The 27,937-nt window shown below is 34.3% G+C and overlaps 1 protein-coding gene across 1 annotated transcript in view; it reads left to right on the top strand.

The window, feature by feature from the left end:
* Positions 1–11,683: 11,683 nt before the first annotated feature.
* The window catches only part of LOC106478380 (calcium permeable stress-gated cation channel 1-like), an 82,410-nt gene continuing 66,156 nt past the window's right edge, over positions 11,684–27,937 (top strand). The window contains exons 1-2 of the mRNA XM_022382026.1: positions 11,684–11,995; positions 23,030–23,234. Coding sequence (XP_022237734.1) covers positions 23,046–23,234 — 189 coding nt within the window. The 5' untranslated portion in view covers positions 11,684–11,995; positions 23,030–23,045. The remainder of the gene's footprint in view (positions 11,996–23,029; positions 23,235–27,937) is intronic.

Genomic DNA, 27,937 nt, shown 5'->3' with positions numbered 1-27,937 from the left:
CTAAACGCCCTCCCATGGGAAGTTCATGAGCAACTTTCAATATTTCAGAACTATATTCTTTGGGAACAACGATTTGATAAACAATAGCCCAGTCCTCTGAAGGTGGCACATCTGGTGCTCTCCGTTTCATTTGCACACCATTTTTGAAAAAAATACCCATTTGGAACTTTCTCCAGTTTTTCTTTTGGGAGTGTATATTTAAATAGTGAAGATATCTGCGGATCATTTTGTTGCTCAGCAATCAGTTTACTTTTACTAAATGGAACTTCACTAGGTGAATCGGATCCCTCACGTCCATCACTGTCCCTCATCGAGGTATTGTCAGTAGGATGGTCATTCACAAGATCCCTGTCGGATCCAAAAAATGTCTGAGACAAATGTATAATATCGTCCTCTGAATCCAAGTTTATCATTTGTTTTTGGCTTAATGTCTTAGCCTGAACTCGAGTCACAGTACCCGAGGGAAACACATTGGGATTCTCCTCAACTACAACATCATCCTTAGATGAAACAGCGATTGGCTCACTAACCATTTTAGGTTCGGCAACAACTTTTCCTCCAGCCAGATCGTTTCCCAACAACAATGAAACACCCTTAATTGGCAGAGTAGGTCTTACTCCAATCATAACTGGTCCCGAAACTAGGTCTGATGCCAAATAAATGTTATGAAGAGGAACATTAACAAAGCCATCCTCAATACCCTGAGCAATCACAGACTCACCAGTGGCAGAACTCGAATCTAAAGGCAATATACCTTCTAACAACAATGACTGAGTCACCCCAGTATCACATAGAATACGTATGGGTATGGGATTGTCATTTGTCAAAGACACAGAACAAACAGACACAAAAGGTCTAAATTCCTCCCTGATTACATCAGCCTTTATATTAGTGGCCAAATCAACAACATTGGGTGATCTGGTGAAACTACGTCCATATGTGGACACAAGTGCACTGGGTGTTGCCTCCTTTTTTTTTTCTTCTTCAAACACTAACGATAAGACATAACATGACCAGGTTTCTTACAGAAATGGCAGACAAGCCTTGGCTGTTTTAATAATGTTTAACCTGAGTGTCAAAAGATTTCGAACTAGAGGAGCTGGATTTTTTAGAAGAATCCTCAACCTTAGTGGACTGAACAGATACAGGTTTTTGTTGAGATGGTAGGAATTTATTTTTATGAAAAGTGGTTTTATGTATTAAAGTGTAGTCATCGGAAAGAGCAGCTGCTTCCTGTAATGTTTCAACTTTCTTTTCATCTAAGAAAGTTTTGAGGTCGTCATGTGCACAACGTTTAAATTCCACAATTAGGCATAATTGTCTTAGTTTGGCGAAACTGTTGCCAATATACGTAGAATTGCACCATTGATCAAAATAAACCTCTTTTTTTCGTGGGCAAATTCCATATAAATTTGATTATCTTGTTTGCATTAACCTCTAAACTTTTGGCGATAAGCCTTTGGTAATAACCTCGTATGATTTGAGAATAGATGCTTTAACCTTATCATAATTCGTACAATATTCTAAATAAAGAGCGGCAGAAGCTTCTTGTGCTTCACCAGTTAAGACACTTTGTAATAATAATGTTACGACAGCGGAAGTCACGTGACGAGTTTCTAGAAGGATCGGGGAACATCATGAATAATCCAATATTTGCTAGACGCCCTCTATTCCTGTATATAAGCGTGCCAGATAAAGCGAGACAAATTAATCGGAACTGGAATAGCAGACACAGAGAATTGCAGATAGACAGATAATTGAGTCAACTGAGCGGTAGTGACCATAAGTAAAGTGCGTGAATCGTTGTGAATTATAGCGTGTATTTAAGTTAAAGTGACGGTGGAAATTCTGTGTTTTGCAAAGTTGTATTGAGAAAGAATAAACTAGTTTTATTTAAGAAAGAACTTGTATCGATGAAGTTCCTTGGAAAGAATTTCTACGGGAAATTAACAAACGACCAGAGACATAACAATAATAACCATTTTTCGGTGGGCCATTCCATGGTTTGGGCAACCTTCTCCAAATGTTGGAAATATTTATCAACTTCATTTTCATTGAATGGTGGTACTTTAAGATATTGATTAAGTTCAAAGTTGTCATTTTGCCTCGGTGGATCAGTGTTGAGTCTAATTTCCATTTCTTTCAGCCTAATTTCTTTTTCGGCTTCAATGCGAGTTTGTTCTTTCTCTTTCTCGGCTTCGATTCGAGCTTGTTCTTTCTCGGCTTTAATACGAGCTTGTTCAAGCTCGAGTTGTTTGAGTTTTAGCTGGATCTCTAACTTATCTTTATCACTCAACCCCTATTGGCTAGTGGGTACACTAGAGTATTCCTCTAATGCTTCCTCAGGCAACAAATCATCGTCGACTAATATTTCGATAATACACTTTTTTAGTTCATTTTTTCTCACTGATCTTTTAACTTCTAGTTCTAAAACTTTGGCAATTTCGAGCAATTCATTTTTGTTATATTTTTCTAGTTGTTGTATGGAAGGTGATGCAAGAAAATCTTGATAATCAGACATGATCAAATCTTGTTGGAACTGATAAATATAAATTCAATTGTGATATAAATTTTAATTTATATCGAATTTTGTCTCACATTCAGATCACGGACATGAGCTTCAATTTATTATGTTACTTATTAGAATTTCAAATAGTCTGAAATTGAGTTTAATGATACTTTAAATTTAGTAGTTAAATTGTGCTTTGGATTTCGTAGTTAAATTAAAGCTGATATATAGCCAATTTATGATATTTGCCAACAAGATTGATACTGTTACGCCTCCAGTCGTTACTTAATTTTCCGTAAATTCGTTCCGACGAAACTTTAGCAACACAAGTCCTTTCTTAAATAAAACTGGTTTATTCTTTCCGAATACAACTTTACGATACACTTAGTTTCAACAGTCGCTCTATAACAACGCTATAACTCACGTCTCACGTGGCCAACAATATTTTGTCCACATACATTCAATTACTCATTACACTGTTGTCCCGTCAAGTTGTCAACGTCTTATATATACAAGACTAACACATATCTAGTAAATGCTAGGGCATTCTTGAAGGAACAGGATATTTCTAGAAAGGGGGTGGCGTGATACTAGTCACGTGACCTCGCTGACGCAACAATACACACAGTTTTCGCTTTTAACACAAATACATTTTAATATACACACAACACTACAAATTACAATAACAATTATTACAAATAGCTATTGCAAACAATGATTTATAAACAAAAGTTTCACAAACTTACAAACAATATAAAGTCTTCTTTCTAGTCTGGAACTTCCTTGATATCTTATCAAGGGTTGACGATGAGCGAGTTGATTACGCGTTGACGGAGATATATTTCAATTAACGGAAAGTTAGCTAGCTTTGTCTTTTCCACACACGCTGAGTTTTCCATCGTTGAATTTATATAAAACGACCAAGGCAAACTTTATTCACACGTAGGCTACAACAGCCAATTAAACCTAAATATAACTCAAAATAAACAAAAATGAAATAAAACAAATATTAAATGAACTGAACAAAAAATAACAAGAGGGAATCCTCAATAGCCGCGGCACTTGAAATTATTTTAGACTGGATAGAGTAAATTAATGTATGAGGCCTTTTTATTTTTTATTTCTTATATTTTTGTGTGCAAGCAATACCAGGCGTGGGGCGCACGTATACCCGATTCGATTGTATTAATCATTAGGATCTCTTCCAGCCTAGCCTCAAATTGAAATTATTCTTAGGCAGGATTACAGTAAATTAACTTATGAAACCTTGGGTGTGGTCAAAGACATCAATCGAAAGGGTTTGACTTCCTGAGTCCAAAACTGTATTTAGATCTCAAATCGGTTAAGAGATGACGGAGCTATGAACTAAAAGTTTGTACTTGAAAAAACTCGGGTCGTTCTGTGAGCTGCTATGCTGCGGCTAAAATTACCTAGAAACTACAAATACCATATACAAGGTTAAATAAAATTACAAACTAATAAATAATACTTGATACAGAATCATAAAATTGAAAAAATAATTAAAACTCAATCACAGAAATACGTCATTGGAACCAAATAAATATACAAAACAAAATACAAATTTATTACAAACAAAATACAAAATAAGGTCAACTGAAACGGCGTATAGTAAAATCAAACAGAACAAGCCTCAGGGTGTACTAAATAATAATAACTACATTTGGTATTTTCAATCTGAACTGCATCTTACTAAATAGCTAAATCGGATACTTCTATGATTTACTGGAACATAGTTGTCCCTATTTCAGAATTGCTGACCAAAAAAAAAAAAAAAAGAAAAGCAACCAGCCATCAGCGCCCGCAACCTACATGGTTATTTTTTTACAATACACCAGCATTTGAAAACACAAAGCGTGTTCTGCGGTACATCATTGCTCGAAATTTGAACCTTTCCTATCGTAGTCCGACTTTAGCTGCTGAGACACACCCAGCACTATAACAACTATAATTAATAATAATTATAACAACTATGTCTCGAAACTATGAGTTGTGTTACCAATAAATTAAAAAGTAAATTATCGTTACGGTTTTCAAATCAATAAATGACTGAGAGAAGGTTAAGTGAGAAATGTATGTATCATAGTGCCATTGTATTTAAAATAATAATAATAATTGTGTCATGCTTATAGTTTATGGAGAATGACAAAAAAATTTAAATGTCATAAGCATATTTTTGCGTTATTGTGCTTGTACAAATTAGCTATATACAGAACTGGTACTTCTGCTTTTAAACAACTGAGAAACAGTCTTTTATTTTAAGTTCTTTTCTCTAAACGGTTTAGGGCCTGGTAGGGTCTGGTTTTTAGGGTGCTCGACTTGCGATCTCGAATCCCCGTCACACCGTGGGAGCGTTATAATATGACGGTAATTAACATTATTAGTTCGTAAAAGAATAGCCTAAGAGTTGGCGGTGGGTGGTTTTGACTAGCTGCCTTCCCTCTAGTCTATTACCGCCAAATTAGGGACAGCTAGCAGAGATAGCCCTCGTTTAGCGTTCCGTGAAGTTCAACAAACAAATTAAACGGTTTAATTAAGTATAAAATGAATGAAACCCTTATTTCCAAGCTAGAGTTATATGTTTATAAAATTATAGTTGGTTTATCTAAAAAATAAAATAATTGATCAACCCAAAAGCTTTTCAATAATTAACTTATATTCCATTCGGGATATTACTGTCAAAAATAAATCCAGTAACCCAATTGCTAATATAAAAGTGAACTATCCTTCATTATGGGCAAATGTTGTATTGTCGATTAGTCTAATTTAAACCTCTACCGGACACTTCTATAACTATAAGAGCGGTTTACCGGAGCTCAGCCACATCTTCACGTGATTCACAGCGTGAATGTCAATCAAGTTTACTAACCTTGCTGGAGTAAATCGTAGATTGTTTGGTTGGTATGCGTTATAAATATTCTTAAGGTAAATATATAACTAAATTATATTATTTATTTGTCGTAAACTTTTGGTATCTGTACTTTGGGTCAAACTATATATTGTTTTATTCCAATTTATACTTTTAAGCTAATATTTTAGTAATAACAACGTATAGCTTTTTTTCCCATCGGCACGAATTCGATTATAATTATAAGTATAATTGTATTTCCGCTTATTATCACAGGAATAGGATTACTATTAGTATAATTTAAGTAGTTCTCTGCAATATATTGTTCACTGTTTATTTTGGTATGTTATTATCTGAATAATAAATATCTGACACATAAACAGTAACCTTATAGAAATTTAAATAAATATAGATTTGTAAATGCGAGTTCATAACCTCAAATCACAACAAAAGCTTCTAACTTTAAACCTAACCTCTACTCTTAGTTACAAACTATTACTATGTGGGCTAATCCATACATTTTTATTTATTTTTTACAATATAGACATTGCATTTATATATAACTACAACTACTCATTTAATAATTTATATTTTACCAGACATCAAACAGTAATAGTACTAATATATTTATTCCACTTTACAAGAATTTATAACTTTAAAAAAAAAAAGATTAATTCTTCAATTTTGAACTGAATTGAATCTATAGTCCTTCCGTAATTGAATTTTATTTATTTATAGTTTCCCCTTTTAATGTATAATAACTTGCATAAAGTATCTGTAGGTGTAGTCGTTGAGTGGGGGAGGAGTTATTTTTATTGATCACTACCCTAATACGGGGTAGTAGTATTGTGAGGTAAACTTCATCTACGTATATAAATCGTGTTTTCAACTTTAATTTTAATATTTTAATTTAGATGCTTGGTAGAAGGCTCATGGCGCAATGACCTTGAAATTCCATGCAATATGTACAAACAACAATACGATATAAATACGAATAGAGTGAAGGAATGAGCAATCAGTGAATTAGTTCAATGCCAGTTAATTATTAATTTATTTTTTTGTGATTCAGTTCAGTGCTATTAGTGAGCGTTATCGCATCGATTCAGTTACACGATCGATTGACAAATTCTGTAAGTTTATTTGTAAATCAGGCGTACGTAATATTAGTATCTGTATCACAGTTTCTATTAAAACATTGTGAACTTAAGCCTACAACTTGTGTCAAAATGAACTTGCTTGTGACAAATGATATTGAAAAATGAAATGATCCATTATCATTAGGTGGACTGGACAGGCAAATGATAGAACACATTATAACTAATATCAGAAGTGGGATTATTCTGATGAAGATAAAATATAACTGACAAATTTCAAGATGGCAACCAGATCGCGAAGCAAGATCGAAACTTCTTTACTAGAAATGATGAAACAATGAAAAAAATCAAGAAGAAAGAGGCAGAAAATTAAAAGAAAATCAAGAAGAAAGACATAGAAAAATAAAAGAACACCAAGAAGAAACATATAGGAAATTAAAAGAAAACCAAGAGATAAAAGAGACGAATTTAAGAGAAGAGTCTAAAAAGTTGAGAGATAACATTAAAAAATAATTAAAACAAAAATAAAACTAATTGAAGACGATTGATGAAATAATTGAAGATCTATAAAGGGATTTAAATAATAATATTGAAAAAATACAGAAAGACATCACCAAATTATGGAAAAAAGCTATAATTACAAAATCAAATTAGTACAAAAAGAAATCACAGACGTGGAAGAAACATCAAGTACAGAATAGAACATTTGGAAAATGAATAAGTATTTTCAAAGATCAAACCAGCATGTAACTGTCCAAGAATTCCAAGCTTTGATCACCATTTACTATAAAATATGGAATAAGAGAAACTATTTGGTCCAAATCTGTTATCACTAATAACACAGGCCTGGGTATTTAAGCTTCAGAAAAGTTGTTTTGGTTTTAATAATACATTTTCCATAATTCAGTTACGCAGATTTTGAAAATATTATTTTTTTTTCTGTCACATAAGGATTTTTTACAAATCGGGGGGAGGGTACTCTTATTTAGATCAAATTAGTATTTTGTTTACCACAATGAACAGTTTTTATCATTACGTTTGTTAACACAAATACAAACAAAGAACGTTGATGTCAAACGAATATGCATCCTCATTCATCCTTATTTGTGTGTGTGTGTGTGTGTGAAATCTATGTCTTTTAGTCCCATACTACGTGTTTTGTTCTTTCTTTTATGTATTGCATTATGACGTTTTGTGAAAAATCTGTATGTGATGGAGAAAAATGTATATCATTTTCGGATTCGGTATACAGGAATTACTGTAGAACATGTAAAAATTTCAAGACAATAAAACTATTGCAGGCCTGTGTAATTTACCATCTGTGACAGCAGGATGTTCCTGGACTACTCCAACTATGTCACCACTAAATCCAGTTATAAAATTTAGGTAGCCAATTCAAAAACATTGCTCAATTGAAAAACCAACATACTATCGTAAAAAAAAAAGTACAATGGTAGGCATATTGGGCTCAATTTGAAATAATTTCCAGGCTGAACAGGGGGAATAATAAACAACAAGCTATTCCTCATGTTGCTCATCAGGCTCAGTTTGAAATAATTTCTAGAATTAACAAGTGGAATAGTAAATGACAAGCTGTTCATATTGTTTCTCATTTAAAATGACCAACTTTAATAACATTAAGTAATGTTCCAGATGAGAGCCATAACAGCTATCAAGCATTGTAATCTGCCTTATTCAACAAGTTTGGAATGACACACCAGAAGGAAACATCCAAAACAATATTCTGGAGCAGTGTAAGAAGGAAAGAAAAGACCTTAGACAAATTTGTGGAACATTTGGAAATGCTTGCCCAATTATCTTACACAGATGCTTCACATAAGGTAATGGACTCGTTGGTAACATGACCAAATTATAAATGCCATAACAGACAATGATATGAAAATTAGTATGAAAGAAAGAAGGTTTTCATCTTAAAAGAAGCTCTCCAGTTGGCAGTGTAATTTGAATCCATTAGACTGCAGATAAATAACTAAAGCGCGTCTAGAAGTAATGTGATATTCAAGTCAAGTAGTACTAAAGCTTCATTACCCCTGGTGATAGTCTAGAATAACTGAAAAGATTAGTTAAACATTTGGTTACACAGAATGGAGAAAATAAACCACAAAAAGTTAGTTTTTCAATATTGTGAGGAATTGTAGCGTAAAGCCTGTATGGAATAAAAACTCCTTTCAAAGGATGTCAAAAGAATGGAACTGCTGTAACTGTGGAAAGTATGGTCATTACAGTTGGAATCAGCAGTTGTTATTAAGCCAAGAAAACAATACCATGAGGGTGTGTCTGAAAGGCTAAAGTGATCAAAGGAACAACAAAGAAGTAATCAAACATAAAAGACAGGAATTAGCTGGACTTATTGGGTGAAGTTCAACTAAGAATACTCCATTTACCCCAATTAAGATAAAAAGTCGTTTTATGAGGAACACCGTCTACAAGTCAATGGGTTTATGGATAGAAAACTTTGCAGCATGTTCTTTAGCTACAATTTCTCGACCCAGTTTCGTAATAATATATGGGAAGTAACCTCCAAAGATAAAGAGGGATTGACACAAACAGCAGGTGAACATAAAGTTCCATTAAGAGGAAATTTGTAAGTTACCCTTATTCTAGGAAGCTTTTCTACACCTCATGATATGTGGGTAATTGACATCGAGGAAGAGTGTGCACTGGTAACTGACTTCATCCAAAAACGTGGGTGCAAGGTTAGACTAGCTTCAAATGGCTTCACAGTCTATGACCAGGAAACTAAATGGCAATTACTACACTAGAGGATGAATTTTCAGTGACAACAGAGAGGGTGATTTTTGTATCACCATGAAGTGAAATATTCATACCAGAAGCTATTAGTAATATATCTACATCTAGCGACTGGGGTGTAGTGGAACCAAACACCGTCATTTCCTTAGAGATTGGTGGTTGAAAGAGGTTTCGTGGATTTGAAGAAAAATAGCCATACATGATTTTATCCAGGAAATACTTAAATCAGTTTGTGATGAAAGGAAAACTCGTTGTGATTTTTATGCTGATAAGACTGGATTGCATATATGTGACATGGTATGACTGTACAATTCCCGCCACAAGAGAAGACGAACTCTAAAGATAAGCAGGTATTGGAAAGGGCCATATGATATACATAAAATAATCCACTCAGTTACTCAATCGATTAGCAAAGAAATTCTGTAAGTTAGCATATGTAACATTAGTATTGCAGTTATTATAACTTGTATCAACATGAATGTATCCCGTAGCAAATGTTATAGAAGAAATAAATTAATACATTATTGTAAATGGAGTGGACTTACCATTATTTCTACTAAATATTCTAAAAGAACCTGCCCAGTGACAGAACATGTTTTTGTTCAAGTGTGTGCAGTTTCACAAAGCACATAGGTCATGAAGTTACATTTGCTCTAGCTACCTATTGTTCTGTGTCGTTAGCCTAATATATATTTTATTTTACTGTGAGAAAGCAGACAGCAGCCTATTCCACTGGCAGGTTAGGTAACGTCCCGATGCTACAATCTTCCCTATGTTCTAACAGAAATGGTCAATAATCACGTGAGTAGCACAAGTCACCTGGGAAAGCATATTCTTTTTGCCTCATGCATATAAATTAAGATAATGCTGCTGTTGTTTTTTTTTTAGTTGTTGTTTCGTTTTTTCAGACTGAAACATATTAGATCAAGTTTTGAGAACTAAAACTTGTTCAACTTCAAAAACATGTGATAGAAAGCTCTCTCCAGTAAACGCACTGTCATCCATACAAATGAATAAATACCTTACTGTATTTGTGAATTGAATGAAGCTTGTTCCATTGTGTTGTATATTGTATTCAGTGACTTTCGTTCAGAAACTCAATCAGAGTGACATAATTCAGATGCGCTTCGTAATATACTTCCTGTAAGAACCTTATGTTATTCTGCGGACCCTATTTAGTCACTCGTCGGGGAAAATCAGTTTTACCTTATGACATTTCCCGTAACGCCTTAAATGAAAAATACTTTACTCAACCTTGCGATCTCGCCCATTTAAGTATGAAATTACACATTGATCTATCAATCGTGTGACTACTGCAGAGGTTTAATCCCGAATATTAACGTTATAAGACCTAAACTTGCCGCTGAGACATGAGGGGGGGAGACATTAAGTAATTTTTTTGCAACTCGTATAAAAACGTTTAGCATCTTAATAATACCACGATATAAAATTTTGTTTTTGAAAATTCAACAAAATGTATTATGAGGGTGTAAAAATACCAACTTTACCAATGAAATGACTTGTATGTATTATATAAAATTCTTTTAAACTGTTGATATATGATACTATAATACTGCGCATACAGTCTCAAAATTTAAGCAGTAAAGAAAAATGATTTAGTTTATATACTTTTTGTGTGTAAATAATTTGTTGTTCAACAAACCGTGCATTTTTCAGTGTAGATATTTTTGTTAACTCAATATAAGTAAGTTAGGCATATGTAACATCATTGTAGTTACTATAAGTTGTATCAAAGTGAATGTAACCTGTAGCAAATGTTATTGAGTAAATAAATTAGTTCATTATTGTTAATTGCTTTTGTAACCACGATATTCATAGAAATCGGAAATACTCAGTTTTTCTAATTGTTTCAGTTGTAACATTGAAATTGCTGTTGAAAGGGTACTATTATGACAGATGGATAGGGGAAATAACCACGTTTACAGGTAACCATGATATTTATAGAAATCGGAAGACTGTGGTATAGGAAGGAGTTATAAAGTGGAGGTGCTGGGCTAGACATGCAGATTTTACAATAATATAATTTACAGTTGCTATATAGGTCAAATATGTAAAGAAGGGGGTGATACAGCACACCCGGTTCCGATGTCTCTGGGAGTGTTTTTTTTTTGCTGTTATTTTCAGTTATGAAGTTGAAATTTGGGTGCTATAATGAAAGATAATGCTGTTTAAGGGGAACTCAAATCCCAGAGCTTGCACAATTACAATTATATATAAATTCTGAATGTTTATTCATGCCTAGAATTGCATTTCTCTCTGTGAGGAATTACACTACAATTATTTCTTCTTTGAGCAAATGTTTTAGTTGAAGTTTCTCTAATAGGGAACACCTATTAGATCATTTCATATATATTTTACGAGGCTAGATGTTTGACGTATGCCGAATAGTTCCGAGTACAGGCTGAGCACATGTTTGTCGGTGAAGAGTATGACGAGTAACTAGTGTTATTTGAGTTGCAACATAACAGCTGGTAGAATAAAATTATGATAGCATTTGTTACAGAGTTTACGTCAGTTTGTAAGTAGAAATAAATCGTTATTGCTTGCACTTACACTGTTACATGAGTTAAATTTAGTAATGCTAACAAGTTATTTTTCATGATAAATAGTGACATAATTTATAATAATTAATATAACTAATTCAACTGTTCCGTAAATTTCAATTTTAATAAAACTTGACTCTAACTCCAACTTCCAAGCTCAATAGACTGCGAGTGTATGTTTGACTTTTGAGTAAGTGTTAATAGTAGTATTAATAGGCCGTAATTATTTGGTATATCTAAGACTTGTCTAGGCTACTAGTAATAGTATTGCTATTAGCATTATATATTTTTCGTCCAACTTCCAAGTAAGGCTTAGCGAACTTCCATTTTTTTTAGCAATACTAATAGTCAGTAATACGTAATAACATGAAGGTGACTAAGCAAAGTTGTTAATAATATTAATAATAAAGTATATTATACTTGTATTTATAGGTTTAAAGTATCAAACTGTGTTATTCATAAATTTTATTAATTACTGTTAGTGGTACTTAGTAAATCATAATTTCAAATTAATTGTGTCAGTTATGATATTGACATTGAATAATGAATTATACTGTTATTTCACATGATGATGCCAGGTAAACCTGGTGAAATATTGTAAACAGAATAAAAGTTTTACTATGTAAAAACTGATTAAAAAAAAACTTGTGTGAATTTTGAGAAACATAGTTCTTTCTAATTATTTAAGATCTGGAAACAGCTCTTACAAAATCTCTTTAAGGTGCATAGGCAATGAACATTTACTAGTGTTAAGGGTAAAAAGGTTTTTAGGTTCTGTACATAGAATTATTGAGTATATTATAAAGGAAGGCCATTGGTTTACTCTATAAGGTGCTGGTTAGACTTCATGTGGAATATTGTATTCATTTATAGTCATCTCATTGTATTAAGGTTGTTAAGTTATTTAAGAGGGTCTAAAGAAGGGCTACTAGGATGATTTCATGTCTGAAGGAATTATTATAAGGAGATAATTTTTGTTGGAGAGAAGGCTTGTGGTTCATAATTGATTTTCTAAAGGTTTTTAGTGGGTTGGAATATGTAAGTTTAGGTGATGTTCTCGTAAGAAACTTTACAATAATAGGACTAAAGGAAACAAGTTTAAGATACAGAAACTCTTACATGACTCCAGTTAAGACAGCATTACTTTTCTAATAGGGTGGGTGGGCAAGTAATAGATTGCCTTCAGATATAGCAGAAGCTGCAATGTTGAATGAGTTAAGAGGGAGAATGAATGAGTATTTTATAGATCAGGGTTGGGTAAGCAAAAGGGATTTCTATATATAGCTTAGAGTAAGGTGATTAGGATATGAGATAACCCAAGTGTATCAAATCCCTTAGAAAGAAAACTCGGCTGCAGTGACTGCTGTAAGATTCTGTGAACATTTTTTTCTTTCATCAATCATAACAAAATAGTGAATTGAAAGTATTATGGTCAATTTCCCGTTTGCTCTTATTAGTCGTAACTCAATAATGAAGAGAAAATTGGCAGCTTTCATCTCTGATTGTATCAGCCAAATGCAGTATACTAAAGGAAATCTAATTTGGCAAGTTTTTATATATTTTTTACTATATACTTTATTACTACAGTGAATTGGGATTTTGTTTTACAGGCAAATTCTTTCTCAGCATTGATAATAATAATGAATTACAACTGCAGTGATAACCTTTGTCTTTTAATCTTAAAAATATCTTATCAAGGAATAAAGTGAGACTGCTGTGGTAATTTAAATGTTTGATTTTATTGCCTATATTGCCAAATTAAATATGAAATTGTGGTGCTACTATGTCATGCAGTCTACAAAGATATTTACACTATAGCATGCGGTCTACACAGATACTTTCATTATCACCATTTTAGTGATTCACTAAAACATAATATCTTGCTAAATAATTTATATCTATCCACATTTTTGTTCGGCAAATAATAATTTAATAAGTTGTGTTCCAAAAGATTACCTTAAATTTAGGTTATAATTGTGCTAGTTTTTATTGTTGGAATTGATTTCATTCCAATTATATTTGCCCCCAAAACGTCATGTAATGGTATTTTGTACTTTATTAGTTTAAAAGCATTATTTATAATAAATAGTGCCAATTGCAAATAAACAAAAGTTAAAAAAAACGATGATGATAGTATCTGTATAAACTGCATGCAATAGTAACACTGAAATTGTTTACATTTACAACAGTTTAGTGAAATAATGCCATTTGACTTATTGATGTCAATTAATCATCCAACTAATTGTAATAACTTACATCCTTATACCTATGTAACAAAACTTTAAATAAATTAGACTAAGCACACACACACCACATAATCAGGCAACCCATTCCCAACTCAAAAAAAAGCTAAAATTCTGACTCACCTCAACAGTAAGTGATATCTCATAAACAAAGCAAAATAAAGTAACTTGACGTTACTCACGTTGTATCATTTACTCGTGTAATATAAAACTGAATTTACATTCATCTTGGGTGCTAATTCACCAAAAAATAAATCATCACTTGAGTTACACTGAATAAAATATGACATGCTTTCTAGAATAAATATTTACTTGCAACTGAAAAGGAGTAGGTAATCTCCTCAGATAAGTATATGCAGATTAAATTCTTTGCTTCATGCTAGGATCAGTATATACCGTAAAATTTGGGAAAGTAAGGATCTACTGGCCATAGTTATTAGGTGCTTCTGTTGGAAGTGTTCAGTCCTCCATTTGCTACTGCACTTGGTAAGGTTACTTTTTTAGAGTTGCTTCCCTTTGTGATGAAATACAGGTTAATTTGAAAGTTATTTTAAAGCAGATTTTACATTTTATGACCAATTGTGCACACGAACATTTTCTTGCTTTTGTGGGAAGAAGATTTGGGTAAAGAACTTCATGTGGCTCTAGAATCAAAAGCAAGTGAAGGAAGATTTTGCAGACCTATTCTAGAGGTATATAATGCTTAGAATAAAGCAAGACATGTGCCATTTTTAATATGGAAAAAGAGTAAACGATAAAATGCGGAAACAGAAAAGACTACAGTTGTTTTGTTTCTTCTTTGACTTTTGGCTATAAAACTTCTATTCCAAAACACACTTACCTCCTCTCACATTATAGCTTTATTTTGATGAAAGTTACTCTTTTATGACCATCTGAGCATTGGTATGAATCTTACCTCACTAACTCCAGCCTTTATATCCCACTATATTGCCTATAGCAAGTTAAATCTTGGAATTCTGTCCACCTATGTCAGTGTGCCCCTATCCCAGATCAGTACATAAGCTCCCCGTTATTACTTCCTATTTATTTTCTCTTGATGGCAGAACATTATGATGGCAGTTTTACATGCTTGCTGCGGATTTTTCTTCAGTGTTGAATAGTTTTAAGTTATATCTATGCTTTAGCCAATTTCTTTTAGACCTGTCTTGTTGGGTCTTGAGTTTGTTGTCTAATTTCTTTATTTTACATCAGAAAAAAAAAACATTTCTAAGACATTTTCAGATAGGAATTCACAAATTCACATCTATAACAGTCGCCTAGTACTCTTACTCTGCTACCTTTGGAGTCTAGCACTATCCGTGTGTGTGGGGGGGGGGGGGAGTTTCTAGAGAGGAGGTCCAGTCCTTCACATGTAGAGAGGTGGAGTTGTACATGGGTTTGATGTTTTTCTCCTGTTGGCTCAGAGACTCAGCTGTGGGGAATCAGGGGTGGACTGCTGAGAATTTGGACTATATTTTCTGGCATCATCCTTTGCTCAGACAGCTAATCACAAGTGTAGGATGGGCATTCCACTTCCAGCATTATTTCCAATATGGTACTTCCCTCCGCTCACAAGATTAGCCACAAGCCTTCTGCTCCCCCCCCCCCCTATTGGAATCAAATGATTCTAACATGTCTCTCATCTAAATCATCATGCATCACTTCTCTACCAATAGAAGTGTGTCATACTCATGTGACTCCCTCTATATTCCTCTACCAAACTATCGCTTCTTATTTGACAGCACTTGTGCTTGGACATGTTCCTTTTTGTTTTTTTAAAGTTTCACATTCTTCTTTAGTATACTCACGAAGTGGTTTTCATTTATTTTCACTTCTACTTTTTATTAAGTCTGTTTCTTAACTTCAATTCCAGTTTATTACAGTCACAATTTTATTTATACTTTTGATTATTGGTTGACTTTTCCTCATTATTAATTCCAAAGTTCATGTTACCACTTTGGAGGTCACACCTGTGACTAGTACTATGTCTCAGGCTTCAGGTGCGAGCGACCCAGCAGGGGATTTATCCACGTTTATTTGCAGAGAGAGATTGAACATTACATGGGTCAACCTCTGTCTCTGGACCATGCCACAATTCCTCCCAAACCAGCTGAGCCTGTTCAGGTAGACAAGGGCTCGGATTGCCTATTTCCACCTTCTGATTTTGCCCTGCTTTCCTATGCCCTGTCTGAGAAGTCAGGTATGTGATGTTTTATCCCCTTTCTTACAACATGATTAATCTTCCCATCCTTATTTGGTTTTTCCCCCTACCCGGTTATTTAGATACATACTGACCAATTTACCTCACAATTAAGTGATGGGATTAGCATGTCTTCCCCCTATGGGCTTCAGATCAGTTTGCTCTTGCTTATCATCATGCAAACTGTCCTCTTATGGACCAACACGTATTAGGTTCCATTTTGACTGTTTTGAGCGTGGCCACCAAATCTCCTGGAAGTCTGACCCATTCCCAATTTCCCTGCCTTTGTCTTACCCTCAAAACTCTTTTACAGTATCTCCCTACCATCCATCTCCTCTCTGAAGCTCTCCACCAAAATCCTGAGGGGTTTTCGGGGGACATCCTCTCCCTTCTTCCTCCAATTTGGCTCATTTCTTGTCTTTGGCTCTGGCTTTACATATGTGGTTTCTCTGTTGCTTGAACCTTCTAAGTTGTGATATGACATTAACTCCTGTCCCTTTTCCATCATCTTATCTTCGGAATTTACGTATGGCCTCATTTCTGCAGTGATAAGTCTTTCATAAGATCCCTGAGTCTTTGGAATAACGAGTTGCATCAGTACAACAACCTTGTTGCCCGCTTGTCTCGGTTGGAGCCCAATATGGCACATCTTACCATTTTCCATCCCTCCCCTTCCTTATCCATCCCTTCTTCTCAAGGTGTCTTCTCCCATCATTTTCTCTAACGACACACATCATATCACCAACTGTTTCAGCAGGATCTCAGCTTGCTGATTTTCTTCATCACTGGCATCCTTTTATCAAGGATCATTGGCTTCTTCTAGTTTTATCAGAAGGTTTTGTGATCCTGTTTTTTTTTCCCAACCTTCCATGTCTGTCAGAGGCAGTTCAGGAACTCCTACCTCAGCAGGCTATCAAACATGTTCTACATCCTTCAACAGTTTTTTTTTCCAGACTCTTTGTTGTTCCCAAGAAAACCAGGGACTGGAGGCCTGTCATCGATTTGTCCTGCCTCAATCACTTCATCCAACTGCTCCATTTTACCATGGAGTCATTTCTCCCCTACAGTGGGCATTTTCTCCTGACTTATGGATGACCAAGATGGATGTTGCCAATGCTTATTTCCACATCCCTTTATCACCACAGTCTTGTCTGTATATTCTGTTCATTCATTAGAGGGTGCTTTATCAATTTTGCACCCTACCCTTCGGGGCTTCCTTTTGCCCCTTATGTTTTCTATCAGGTAGTCAGAGTTTTTTGCTTGCCATCTTCATGCTCTGGGGCTGCGATTCCACCATTATAAGGACAACTGGCTTCTTCTGGCTCATTCAGAACTGGAATCGGCCAGCCATACTTGCCAGCTCCTTCTTGTGCCTGCTTGGGTGGGGTGGTTAATCAAATTGGAGAAGTCCTTCCTTTCACTTACCCAATAGCTCATCCACTTGTATATTTTTTCGACACTCATCTCAGTCAGGCCCAACCTTCTCCTCTTTGACTTCGTCCATTGAACTGTTACTTTGCAATGCCCTTTCAGCTTCCTCATTTCTGCTTGCAAGGTTCTATTACTTGAGGGTATATTGTCCTTGGTTGTGCATATATGTAATCCTTTCAGTGGGCTCTTCACAATCAATGGAACCTTACTCAGGATCTCTTGTCAGCTGCCATTACCCTTCCTCATACTCTGATGGACAATTTGCATTGGTGGTTGGACAAGACCAATACTTCGGCGGGCATTCAGCTTCCTCGTCCGGATTTACATCTTTTCACAGATGCATCCATTTGGGGTTGGGTTGCATGGGTCAATCACCAGGATGCTTCAAGTCATTGGTCTGTAGACGAAAGATCTTTGCATATCAATGTCCTCAAGCTTCTAGTGGTCCATTGGGCTTTAAATCACTTCCTTCCTCTCACCAGACATTGTCTGGTGATGATTCACTCCAACAATTCTACAGTGGTAGCACATACCAATCACCATTGGGGCACCTGATCAAGATCTCTCTGTTTTTGAACATTGGATCTACTATATTGGGCTCATATGCAACACATTCATATAATTGCGTGTCATGTTCCGGTTGCTTTCAATCTTGTTGCAGATTGTCTTTTCTGACCCGACCAAATATATCTGATGGAGTGGTCTTTAGCTCCCCTGGTTTTCTTCTGGTTTGACAGTCTATGGAGATTTCCCTATGTAGATGCATTTGTCACATACCTCAGTCACAACTTACCTTTCTTTTGATCCCTGTTACCTCATCCTTGGGCTCTGGCTGTCTATGCCTTCAGCCAGGAATGGTCCCACAAATTCCTTTAAGTTTATCCTCCTGTCTGATTACTTCATTGGGTGATATCTCTCATCCATACCACTCCGTGTTGTGTCCTTCTGATCGCTCCTTATTGGCCAGTTCATTCATGGTTTCCACGATTACAATGTCTGCAACTTTTCCCTCCAGTACCTCTTCCTTTGCCTCCCTCCCTTCTTTATCAACCTCAGTTACCAGTTCCACATCCAGCCATTCACTTCTTTCGTCTTCAATCCTGGCTTTTATCTGGTCCTTGGTGAGGAGATCAGGTTTCTCTCCTCGTGTAGCTTTCATTTTAGCTCCTTCCTTAACTCCTTCTTCAATCTTCAGTAGAGGTGTATCAGCACAAATGGAAAGTGTTTTGCGGTTAAGCTGGAACTTTGGGATTCCCTGCTGACCAACCTACTGTATTTCCTTCTCCTTTTAGCCTGTGGACATCGAATGTCTGATTTGTTTGCCATTGACATTTCACATATGTTTTACCACTTTAACTATCTTCTCCTTTATCCGGATTGTTCCTTCCTCCCAAAGACCTCAGTGGTTAGGGTGGGCAACTCCTCTTTTTCACCTATTTCTCATCTCTACCCTTGTCCTGATCCAGATGGTCTTCTATGTCTGTTCTGTACTGTTCACTATTATATTGCCCGCACGGCTTCCTTCCAATGCTTTATCCCTTGGCAGTCTTCCTCTATTCAAGATCTTTCCCCCTTTTACCCTTCAAATTTTGATTTGATTGGCTTATTCCTCCCATAATTTGTTCTAGGTGTCTTCTCATTCAATTCAACACCTCACCTTTTCCCTCACTTCTCATCTTTGTCGGGCCATTGGAGGAAATTTTACAGTCAGGCATGTGGACTACACATAATATGTTCATCTTTCATTAAACCATATCTTGGGTTTCTTCTTCGTCGGGTTTTCATCTTTCACCTGTGGCCATTCTTCAGACTTCAGTATGACTTTGACTGGGTAAGTTTCTATTTATACTTTTTCTTTAAGGGGGCCTTTGCTTTCTTTACTCATTATATGGATCCCGCTCTGTGGCAAGTGGTGCCTGACCAGATATTTTTCAACTTGAAATCTGCACTGTACAGCCATGTTGACTCGTGCTTTGTCTTCCATGGTTTTGCAAAGCTCACTGTTGAGATGGGGTGTTCCACACAATCTCTTGTAGGTGAATAAGCTCAAGATGTAATTTCTTCATAAATTTGCCTGTTCTATACCAACCATAGACTGCATAGGTAAAGCAGAAGGGGATTGCTACCCATCCCTGCCATGCCTTATATTGAATAAATCGGTATGGTCTGCTTTTCAAAATAGGGTTTTGTGGTCACCCATTACACTATATCAAGTGATGACATTCCTCTGGACTATACACTGCACTCTCACCCCCCTTTCTTCTAGTGGAGTGTGGGAGTCCTTACCACTTTCCAGTTTCAAGCTGCTGGAGTGGCCGACCGTGGAGGCACCCTCTTGAATGGGTTCCACACAAAGATGGCTATAACTATTCAGTGCAGAATAGGATGGTGGTGTTTTCTGTGAGTGTAGGTGACATGCTATCTTCCAATATGCAATATTCACTTGCAAAGGAATGAGACGTCAAACTGCAGTTCACCCCTTCGATTGGGAGCCAGCCCTCATCCTACCCCCGCATGGATGTCATTACCCCATGGCTGGGTTTTAGATTTAGAATAGATTTATATGAGAGACATGTTGGAATCAATTGATTCCAGTAACGGGAGCAGAAGAATTGTGCCATGCGTAAAGAAATAATTTGCATATAGAGGGCAGCACTGGGCAAGTATAGCTAATCATGTGAGAGGAGAAAAGTACCTATTGGAAATACATTTTCAGTATAGGAAAATTATAACTTTTGCAGCTAAAACATCAAGTTTGTGATGTCTTGAGCATTACTTCTGTAGCATACAACTCTTCTTCTTTGTTGGAGGAAAGTGATTTGGCTGATTACCTGGTCTTTCCACCTTTGCCAAACATTGCTGATCAGTTGAGAGAGGGTGCTGCCATGCCTTGTCTTCCCTGTTTATTGGATCAGCATGCCTTAGCTTTCCATCACTTGGAGAACCCATATTTGGATTCTCAGAGGTTAGATCCCTTTCTTCCTCTTTGAGGTTCTAGGCCTGATGCCACTATTCATCTTAATCAAACTCAGTTTTCCCAAATTTGTCTGTCCCTTACAACAGTTTTGTGTTTATCTTCTATGCAACTGTCGTCTGAGACCTATAACAGGCCCTCTCTCAGTTTTCAGAGGATCTTAGTCATTTGTTGACTTCTACTTTGGTATAGTTATCAGCTTCGGCTCTCTCCTTGGTCTTTTGGTTGGTTTGTTGCTGGGAACTTTTGGAGAGAGATGACTTGCTTTAGGGAGTTTGACTTTCTTCTTCAGCCCTAAGAGATCTAAGAGAAGCTCTGTTTCTCAGACATTCGATTTTTGTAGGTATTCCATATTCCATGGAATCTAGGTTGGATGTAGCCCATCACTCTTTCAACCCTGGCCTCTCACCTTTTCCAGTCTTCTACCAGACAGTTTCCTGCATCTCCTGTTAGGGTTTCCAGACCTACTGCATCGGCTCCACATTCTTTTGGAACACAAGGGAGATTCCACTCTTATGAGCAGGTATCCTCCACTCGTGTGGAGCACAAATTACAGCATCAGTGACTACTCTTAAGGTCTGGTTCTGTGGGGGTTTGACTCAACGCTTACATGGACAGAGAAGAGTAAGTTTCATCAGGATAAGACTATAGTGTGAGTAGAGGTAAGTATTATTGGAAATAAAATTTTTGGTATAGGAATATAAAAACTTTTATTTGATGGAATTTACAGATATAAAATTAATAAACTCACTGGTGCTAATAGTAGAAAACATTTTGTGCAGTTTCCAGCTATAACATTGATAAACTCACTAGTAAAGTCTCAGGATTCTGAGTATTATGGAAGTAAAATGAGTATTGGAAGGTTTGTTGTACTTTGTTTTTTGTTGTTATAGGAAAAGTATTTACAGTAGTTGTTTTTTTGCAGTGGTACTTAAATTTATTGGAGATCTGGGTAGACTAAATGACTGTTATATTGTGACATTCCTCAGAATAGATTTTTAAAATTTATTTAAGTTATTTTTATATACAAATGGGATATTAATGCTTTAAAATTTGTGAATTCTTGGAATCACCTGTTTTTTATTTTTCCTTCCTACCATAATATTCAGATATCGTAGGTACTTTTTTATGTTTTTATAGATGTAGGACTGCCATTATTGCTAGTAATTAGAAATAATTCCTTGTGCAGTTTTAATACAAAAAAAGGTTTAATATAAGGTTTAAATGTTTCCACATATATACTGTAAACATATATATGTGCAGAATTTCATACCTGTACAGATTCAAATTTAATAAATATTACATTGTATGCTTATACTATGCAAGTTATAAGAAACAGCATATCAGAATTTCATGTAGTTTAAACAATGTAAAATTCAGATAAAACAAATGTACACTATTCAGGAAGAGATGATGTTTAGTGTGAAGATAGTGTTCAAAAATATAAAATGTGGTAAAGCAATAGAGCATAAAATATTAAGTAAAAAATGTACATGTACCATGATTCAAATGGTGAGGTAGGCATAATCTGTATATGTATAAGCCTCCAGAATAGTTACCATGAGTCACAAAAACAATATTAATGTCATTAAAAATGTTTATTTAAATAGATATGTGTGTAAAGATCTAGTTATATGTTTAAATATGGTTTCTTTGATTTATGTTAATAACTTTTCACCAAAAGTAACTTTTTTTTTACTGTATGTGGTTGTAAATAAATTGTGCTCTGTACATCTACTGTAAAATATAAAAATATATAAAGGAAAAGGATTGACTATTTAAAACATGATTCAGGACATTAAGTTTGATTTCACTGAAGAAACTTTGAATTGTAAACATTATATATATTACAGTTCATTTATAATTTTGATTTAAAAAAAAATGTTTTGGGGGGATGGATTTTTGTTTCTGAAGTATATATACATTTTGGGCTAACTTAGTTCTGATGTTTAAATAAAAGTTAAGAATTTTTAAGTGTTGTATTCTCTCTTTTCACTCTTTGACATCTAATGTAATAGGTGTCATCTGGTTGTATCTTTAAAGGAAAACAACTGGGAAGTAACATTTCTTTGTTCATCATTAGTTCTGATGTTTAAATAAAAGTTAAGAATTTTTAAGTGTTGTATTCTCTCTTTTCACTCTTTGACATCTAATGTAATAGGTGTCATCTGGTTGTATCTTTAAAGGAAAACAACTGGGAAGTAACATTTCTTTGTTCATCATTAGTGCTCTACCTAAATCCTTTGTGAAAGAATTGGAAAGTAGTTTAGATTATGGCATTAGGACTACATTTTAGTTTCCAGAATATGTCACTTGAATATTGAAGATACTCATATGGAAGAAGAATATTAATTTTTTTATTTGTTTGTTTCACAGAAAGAAGGCCAGAGTGATGCAGTCTCAGACTTATTTTGTTCAAGATGACGTTGTTACAGGTGACGACTTGGATTATCAAGTGGAAGGCAGTAACAGTCGTTTTGTGAAGTGTAACACCTTTCATAGGAAAAATTTTACTTTTACTTTGTATGGTGGATACGAGGGTGTTCCAGAAAATTTGCTGATTAATGTTTGTGGTTGGTTGGTACGTGAATGTATTTTCTATTAGGAAAACTGTTTTCAATAACAGTAAAATGTAGAGATGGAGTTCATGTATGTACAATAATTTGTCATTGTAATGAAATTTGGCCCCTATATTGCTTAGTCAGGAAGTAGAGATGAAACTATAGTTTTTATGTAATTTCTGATTAAATTACTAACAATTTTGTATTAACAATTCTGAATAACATAATTTAACCTTAATTATCAGCAAATTGAAATTATATGTAGTCCCCATTAAATATTTGTATATGTATATATTCTATAATTATTATATATTTTCCTTTTTTTTAAATTTACCTATTTTAATGTATCAAAACATTTACGTGTACAATATAATAATTACTATCTTACAGATGCATATATAGATGTATCAGAAGTAGTATAAGTATTTACTATGCAGTAAATGTTGTGAATCAATGCTAGACTTGATAATTTTCTTCCTCTGAAAGTTATCTTCCTTTAATTAATATCTTAGGTATGTGACTTATATGAACTTACTTAAATGTTTATCTTCCATTTTAGCTGGTCAAATATATGCTTTGTTCATATTGTTGAACATAAACTGATGTTTCACAAGGTTCTTACAACACTTACATCACTTAGCACTTGTTGAAAGCTCTTGAACATTGTATCAAATATTTTTTAAGTTATTGTTAATTTACTAAACCTTTTTGGAAGATTTTATTGCTTACTTAATTTGATTACTCAGATATAAGATGTGAACAAGGGCCTGTTTGGTTTTGTCTTTCAAGGTTGTCCTTTCACACACACACACACACTACCATGAAAAGTAAAAATTAGATCTACCCTTTTTTTTCTTCAGAAAATCATCAATTTTCCTCTAAAACTCTGGTAGGGTGTTGAGTTCCATTACATTCTGATGGTAACTCATTCCACATCTCAATCATCCTATTTGAAAAACAAAACTGGATCTCCATTTATCTTATCCAAATCTTAAACCTGTCTCTCTTTATCCAATTTTCTTTAAAAATCAATGGCCTTTATCCAGATAACCTTGTAAACTTCAATAAGATCACCTCTTACCTTTCTTTCCTAAGTACAACAAAAGTTGAGATCTTAACCTGTCCTCATAAGATAATACTTCCTTCCCCAGAATCATTCTAGTAGCCCTCCTCTGAACACTTTCCAATAAATCAGTATACTTTCTTATACAAGACCAAAGATCTGTAGGTTTGTGTAGACTGCAGCAAAACATGATCAGAAAGGTTATGTATAACTTCAGATGGGTTCTCAGTAAACATGGTTATGGGGTACTTGTCTCTTTTTAGCTTGTGCAGTTTCTTTAATTGGATTAGTTTACACTGTAATAATTTTTGCCTATTTTGAGTTTCAATGGCTTGTTTTAAATATACGTAATACAAGAATTTAGGACACAATTCAATAGCTTAGAAACTCAATGTGTAATAAGTTCTTTTGAAATTTTATGTGTGCTTTTTCAGCATTCCTATATAATTTTAATGTGTGGATACCATAAAGGTTTACTATGATAGTAGTGGCAGATATGTGTTGCAGAAATCTAATTTTTAGAATGAACATAAAAACAAAAGTGAGAATGCATATCATTATAGCACTTAAGGACTAGGTTACTACTACATACATAAGCATAAATATATAGAGTTTCACTGTAGATCACATAAATATTGAAAGAACTTATTACACATTGAATTTCTAAAAGAATGCAAAACTTTTGAATTATGTCCTAAATTCTTGTATATTAGAGTTTCCAACTTCAACCTAAAGTTTAATAAACAATACCATGATGCCAAGAAAAAAATTTTAAACAAAGAGTTACTGGAAAAAAATAAGTTAAAAAACAAATTACTTGAGTCATTTGTTTCCAGCATCTAAATGTTAAAACAACACATTAGTCATTTGGATTATATATATATATATTTAAAACAAACCATTGAGACTCAAAATAGGCAAAAATTATTACAGTGTAAACTTATCCAATTAAGAAATTGCATAAGCTAAAAATGCATCATAACAGCCAAAATGTTGTAGCAGTTCACTTTATAAGTTTAATTTGAATCATGACTCATTAATTTTATGATTGTAAAACATATATGCATGACAGGGTCCAAAATTTCCATTGTTTAGTCAGCCCTGACCTGCTAGGAGGCCTGTGGGCCAACTAGTATAGAAAAATAGTAATAACAATCTAATTTGCCCCACAGAGTAAATTAGAATTTTAACCAATTTTCCTACTTTAACTTTTCATCAGACATGTATTTTTATACTTTTGTCCTAAAACCACAATTGTGTTTTCATGTTGTGAAATTATCTTCTTTACTTCAATCTCCCAAATGGAGTCTGTAGCTATCTGGAGATCCATGGCTTATTTTTAGACATTATGAGAAATCCTTATGATGTCTGAAATGAAAAGGAGTTTTCTGGAACATGAATGTGACAAATATTAACATGTCAGTTGAGAAATACCTTTTGGTCAGTATTAAAATAGTAGTTTCAAGTCACATTATTTCTTTTTCTGTTTATCTGGATTAACATAAAAGTTATGTACATTTCGAGAGTGATATGATCAGAAACTGTTGTTTTCAGTTTAAAAAGTTTTGTTTAATGTTATACATATATGCGCATACATATTTACAGTTGTCTTTCTTTAAAAAATTTACATCTGCAATTGATAAAACTGAATTAACATGTATATACATGTTTTTGGAGTGGACCAATTAAACTTTATAAGGCCCAGTTAAAATTTTTGTGAAGAACCAATTAGAAATTTTCCAAATTTTTAATTTTGGTACATAATTTTAATTTTTGTTAGGATGTAATTATTTGAACTACACATTTTGATTTGTCTTATTGTGGGCTTAGCTTTGTTTAACTATGAACCAGAAGTGATGGAAACTTTAAAATGCTAGAATTCTGCATGTGCTTGTGTATCTTTTCTGCTGCTGCATACCTGCAACACAAAGGTGAGTTCTTTATAAAAGTTAGGAATCAACAAATTATTGCCATATATTTTGCAAGTAGCTGAATTATAACTTACAAGCTATTGACGAAAGTGAAACTTATTGTCTTGATACAGAAACCATTATACACTAAGTGATGAACATGAAATTGCTTTTCAATGATATTCTGATATGTTATATCTTTCACTTTGGAGTGCTATTTGAAGGGCAGTGTAAAAAGGTAGAGGTTTGGCATTGACCCTACTGAGATGGGTCTGACAGGTCTTCCTATGGCCATGGGTCAAGGGCCATGTCATAATGCTTGTTGACTTTAATTCAAAATTTTATTGAACTACTATTTTATGAATGTATATCAATAAGTTTGGTATCAAATTGTAGATTATAATTCAAATTTAAATATTATACATTAGTTAATTTCTTTAAATGTAAATATAAAAAATCCTAAATATTGATTTTTGTGTGTCATATGGTATGTTGAATGCAGCATTGGTTTATGTTTATGATGTCCAAATACAATAATCTGTAGTTTCTTACTAATTAGGAACACAAATTACCTATATTGACAAGCTAGAATATAAAATAAGAACCTCCCATCTTTTCTATTTACTGAGATATCGATAGATTTAGTGAATCAAACACAGTGGCCTTGCCCATCACTTTCCATTTTTGGAAATACTTACGTACACCTACTTCTGTGTATGTCACGTGAATAACCAAATAAAAGCTCAGAATGTCCCTCATGTGGTTCTCTGAGCCTTTGCAGAGTATTCACACTGGAAACCCTTTCTTTTCATGGCAGATTCCAAGTGGTAAGGTAAGACATTATTGAGCTTCAAAAATCATATTTTTTAGACCCAGATACAGCTTAGCTACTAAGCCTCATAAATTATAGTAGAATTCTGTGGTATTTATATGGTAATTTATTATTTTTTTGTTATTTCAAAATGCATATATAAAATTTAAAAAAATTATTGTTTTACATTCTCCACATGCTAAATGTGATAAGGCTTAGCAAATTACGGCAAGCCACAAATGAATACAAAGCTCATAACTAGAAGAGATAATTTTTACTTATATTTCTTTATTTACTGTTTGATGTTTTAAGAAAAATAACGGAAATTTAAGAACTTATTTGTAAATAATGTATATGCATATTGTTACGACAGTGGAAGTCACATGACGCTGGTAACACGTGATGAGTTTTTAGAAAGATCGTGAATTGTCCTGGCAACTCTAGTCTTTTCCAGGCGCCCTCTATTTTAGTATATAAGCCCGGCAAATAATTGCAGATGCATAGAGAGAGATTGAAGATAGCGATAATCGAGTCAAGCCGTAAGTAAAGTGTGTGAATCCTTGTGAATTATAGTGTGTTTTAATAAAATTAGTTAAGTTAAACTGACTGTGGAAATTCTGTGTATTACAAAGTTGTATCAAGAAAGAATTAACTAGTTTTAATTGAAAAAAAGGACTTGTATTGCTGAAGTTCCCCGGAAATTAACAAACGAGCAGATACGCAACAAATTGGTGTCAGAGAGTGGGACGGGGAAAAAAAAAAGAAGATGGAAATGAGAGGTAGCAAATCAAACTACAGCTTAGCAGATTTGATGGCAGCAATACAAGAATGAGAAAAGAAACAAGAGGAGAGATTATAGCAGTTGTTTTAGGAAAAAGAAAAGAAACAAGAAGAGAGACTACAGCAGTTGAGAGAAAGCCAGCATACACAAATGGAAAA

This window comes from Limulus polyphemus, unplaced genomic scaffold (assembly GCF_000517525.1).
Source record: "Limulus polyphemus unplaced genomic scaffold, Limulus_polyphemus-2.1.2 Scaffold10, whole genome shotgun sequence".
In the NCBI taxonomy this organism is placed as follows: Eukaryota; Metazoa; Arthropoda; class Merostomata; order Xiphosura; family Limulidae; genus Limulus; species Limulus polyphemus.
Note: the sequence above shows the minus strand (reverse complement) of the source record. Positions and strands in the feature narration are given on the sequence as shown.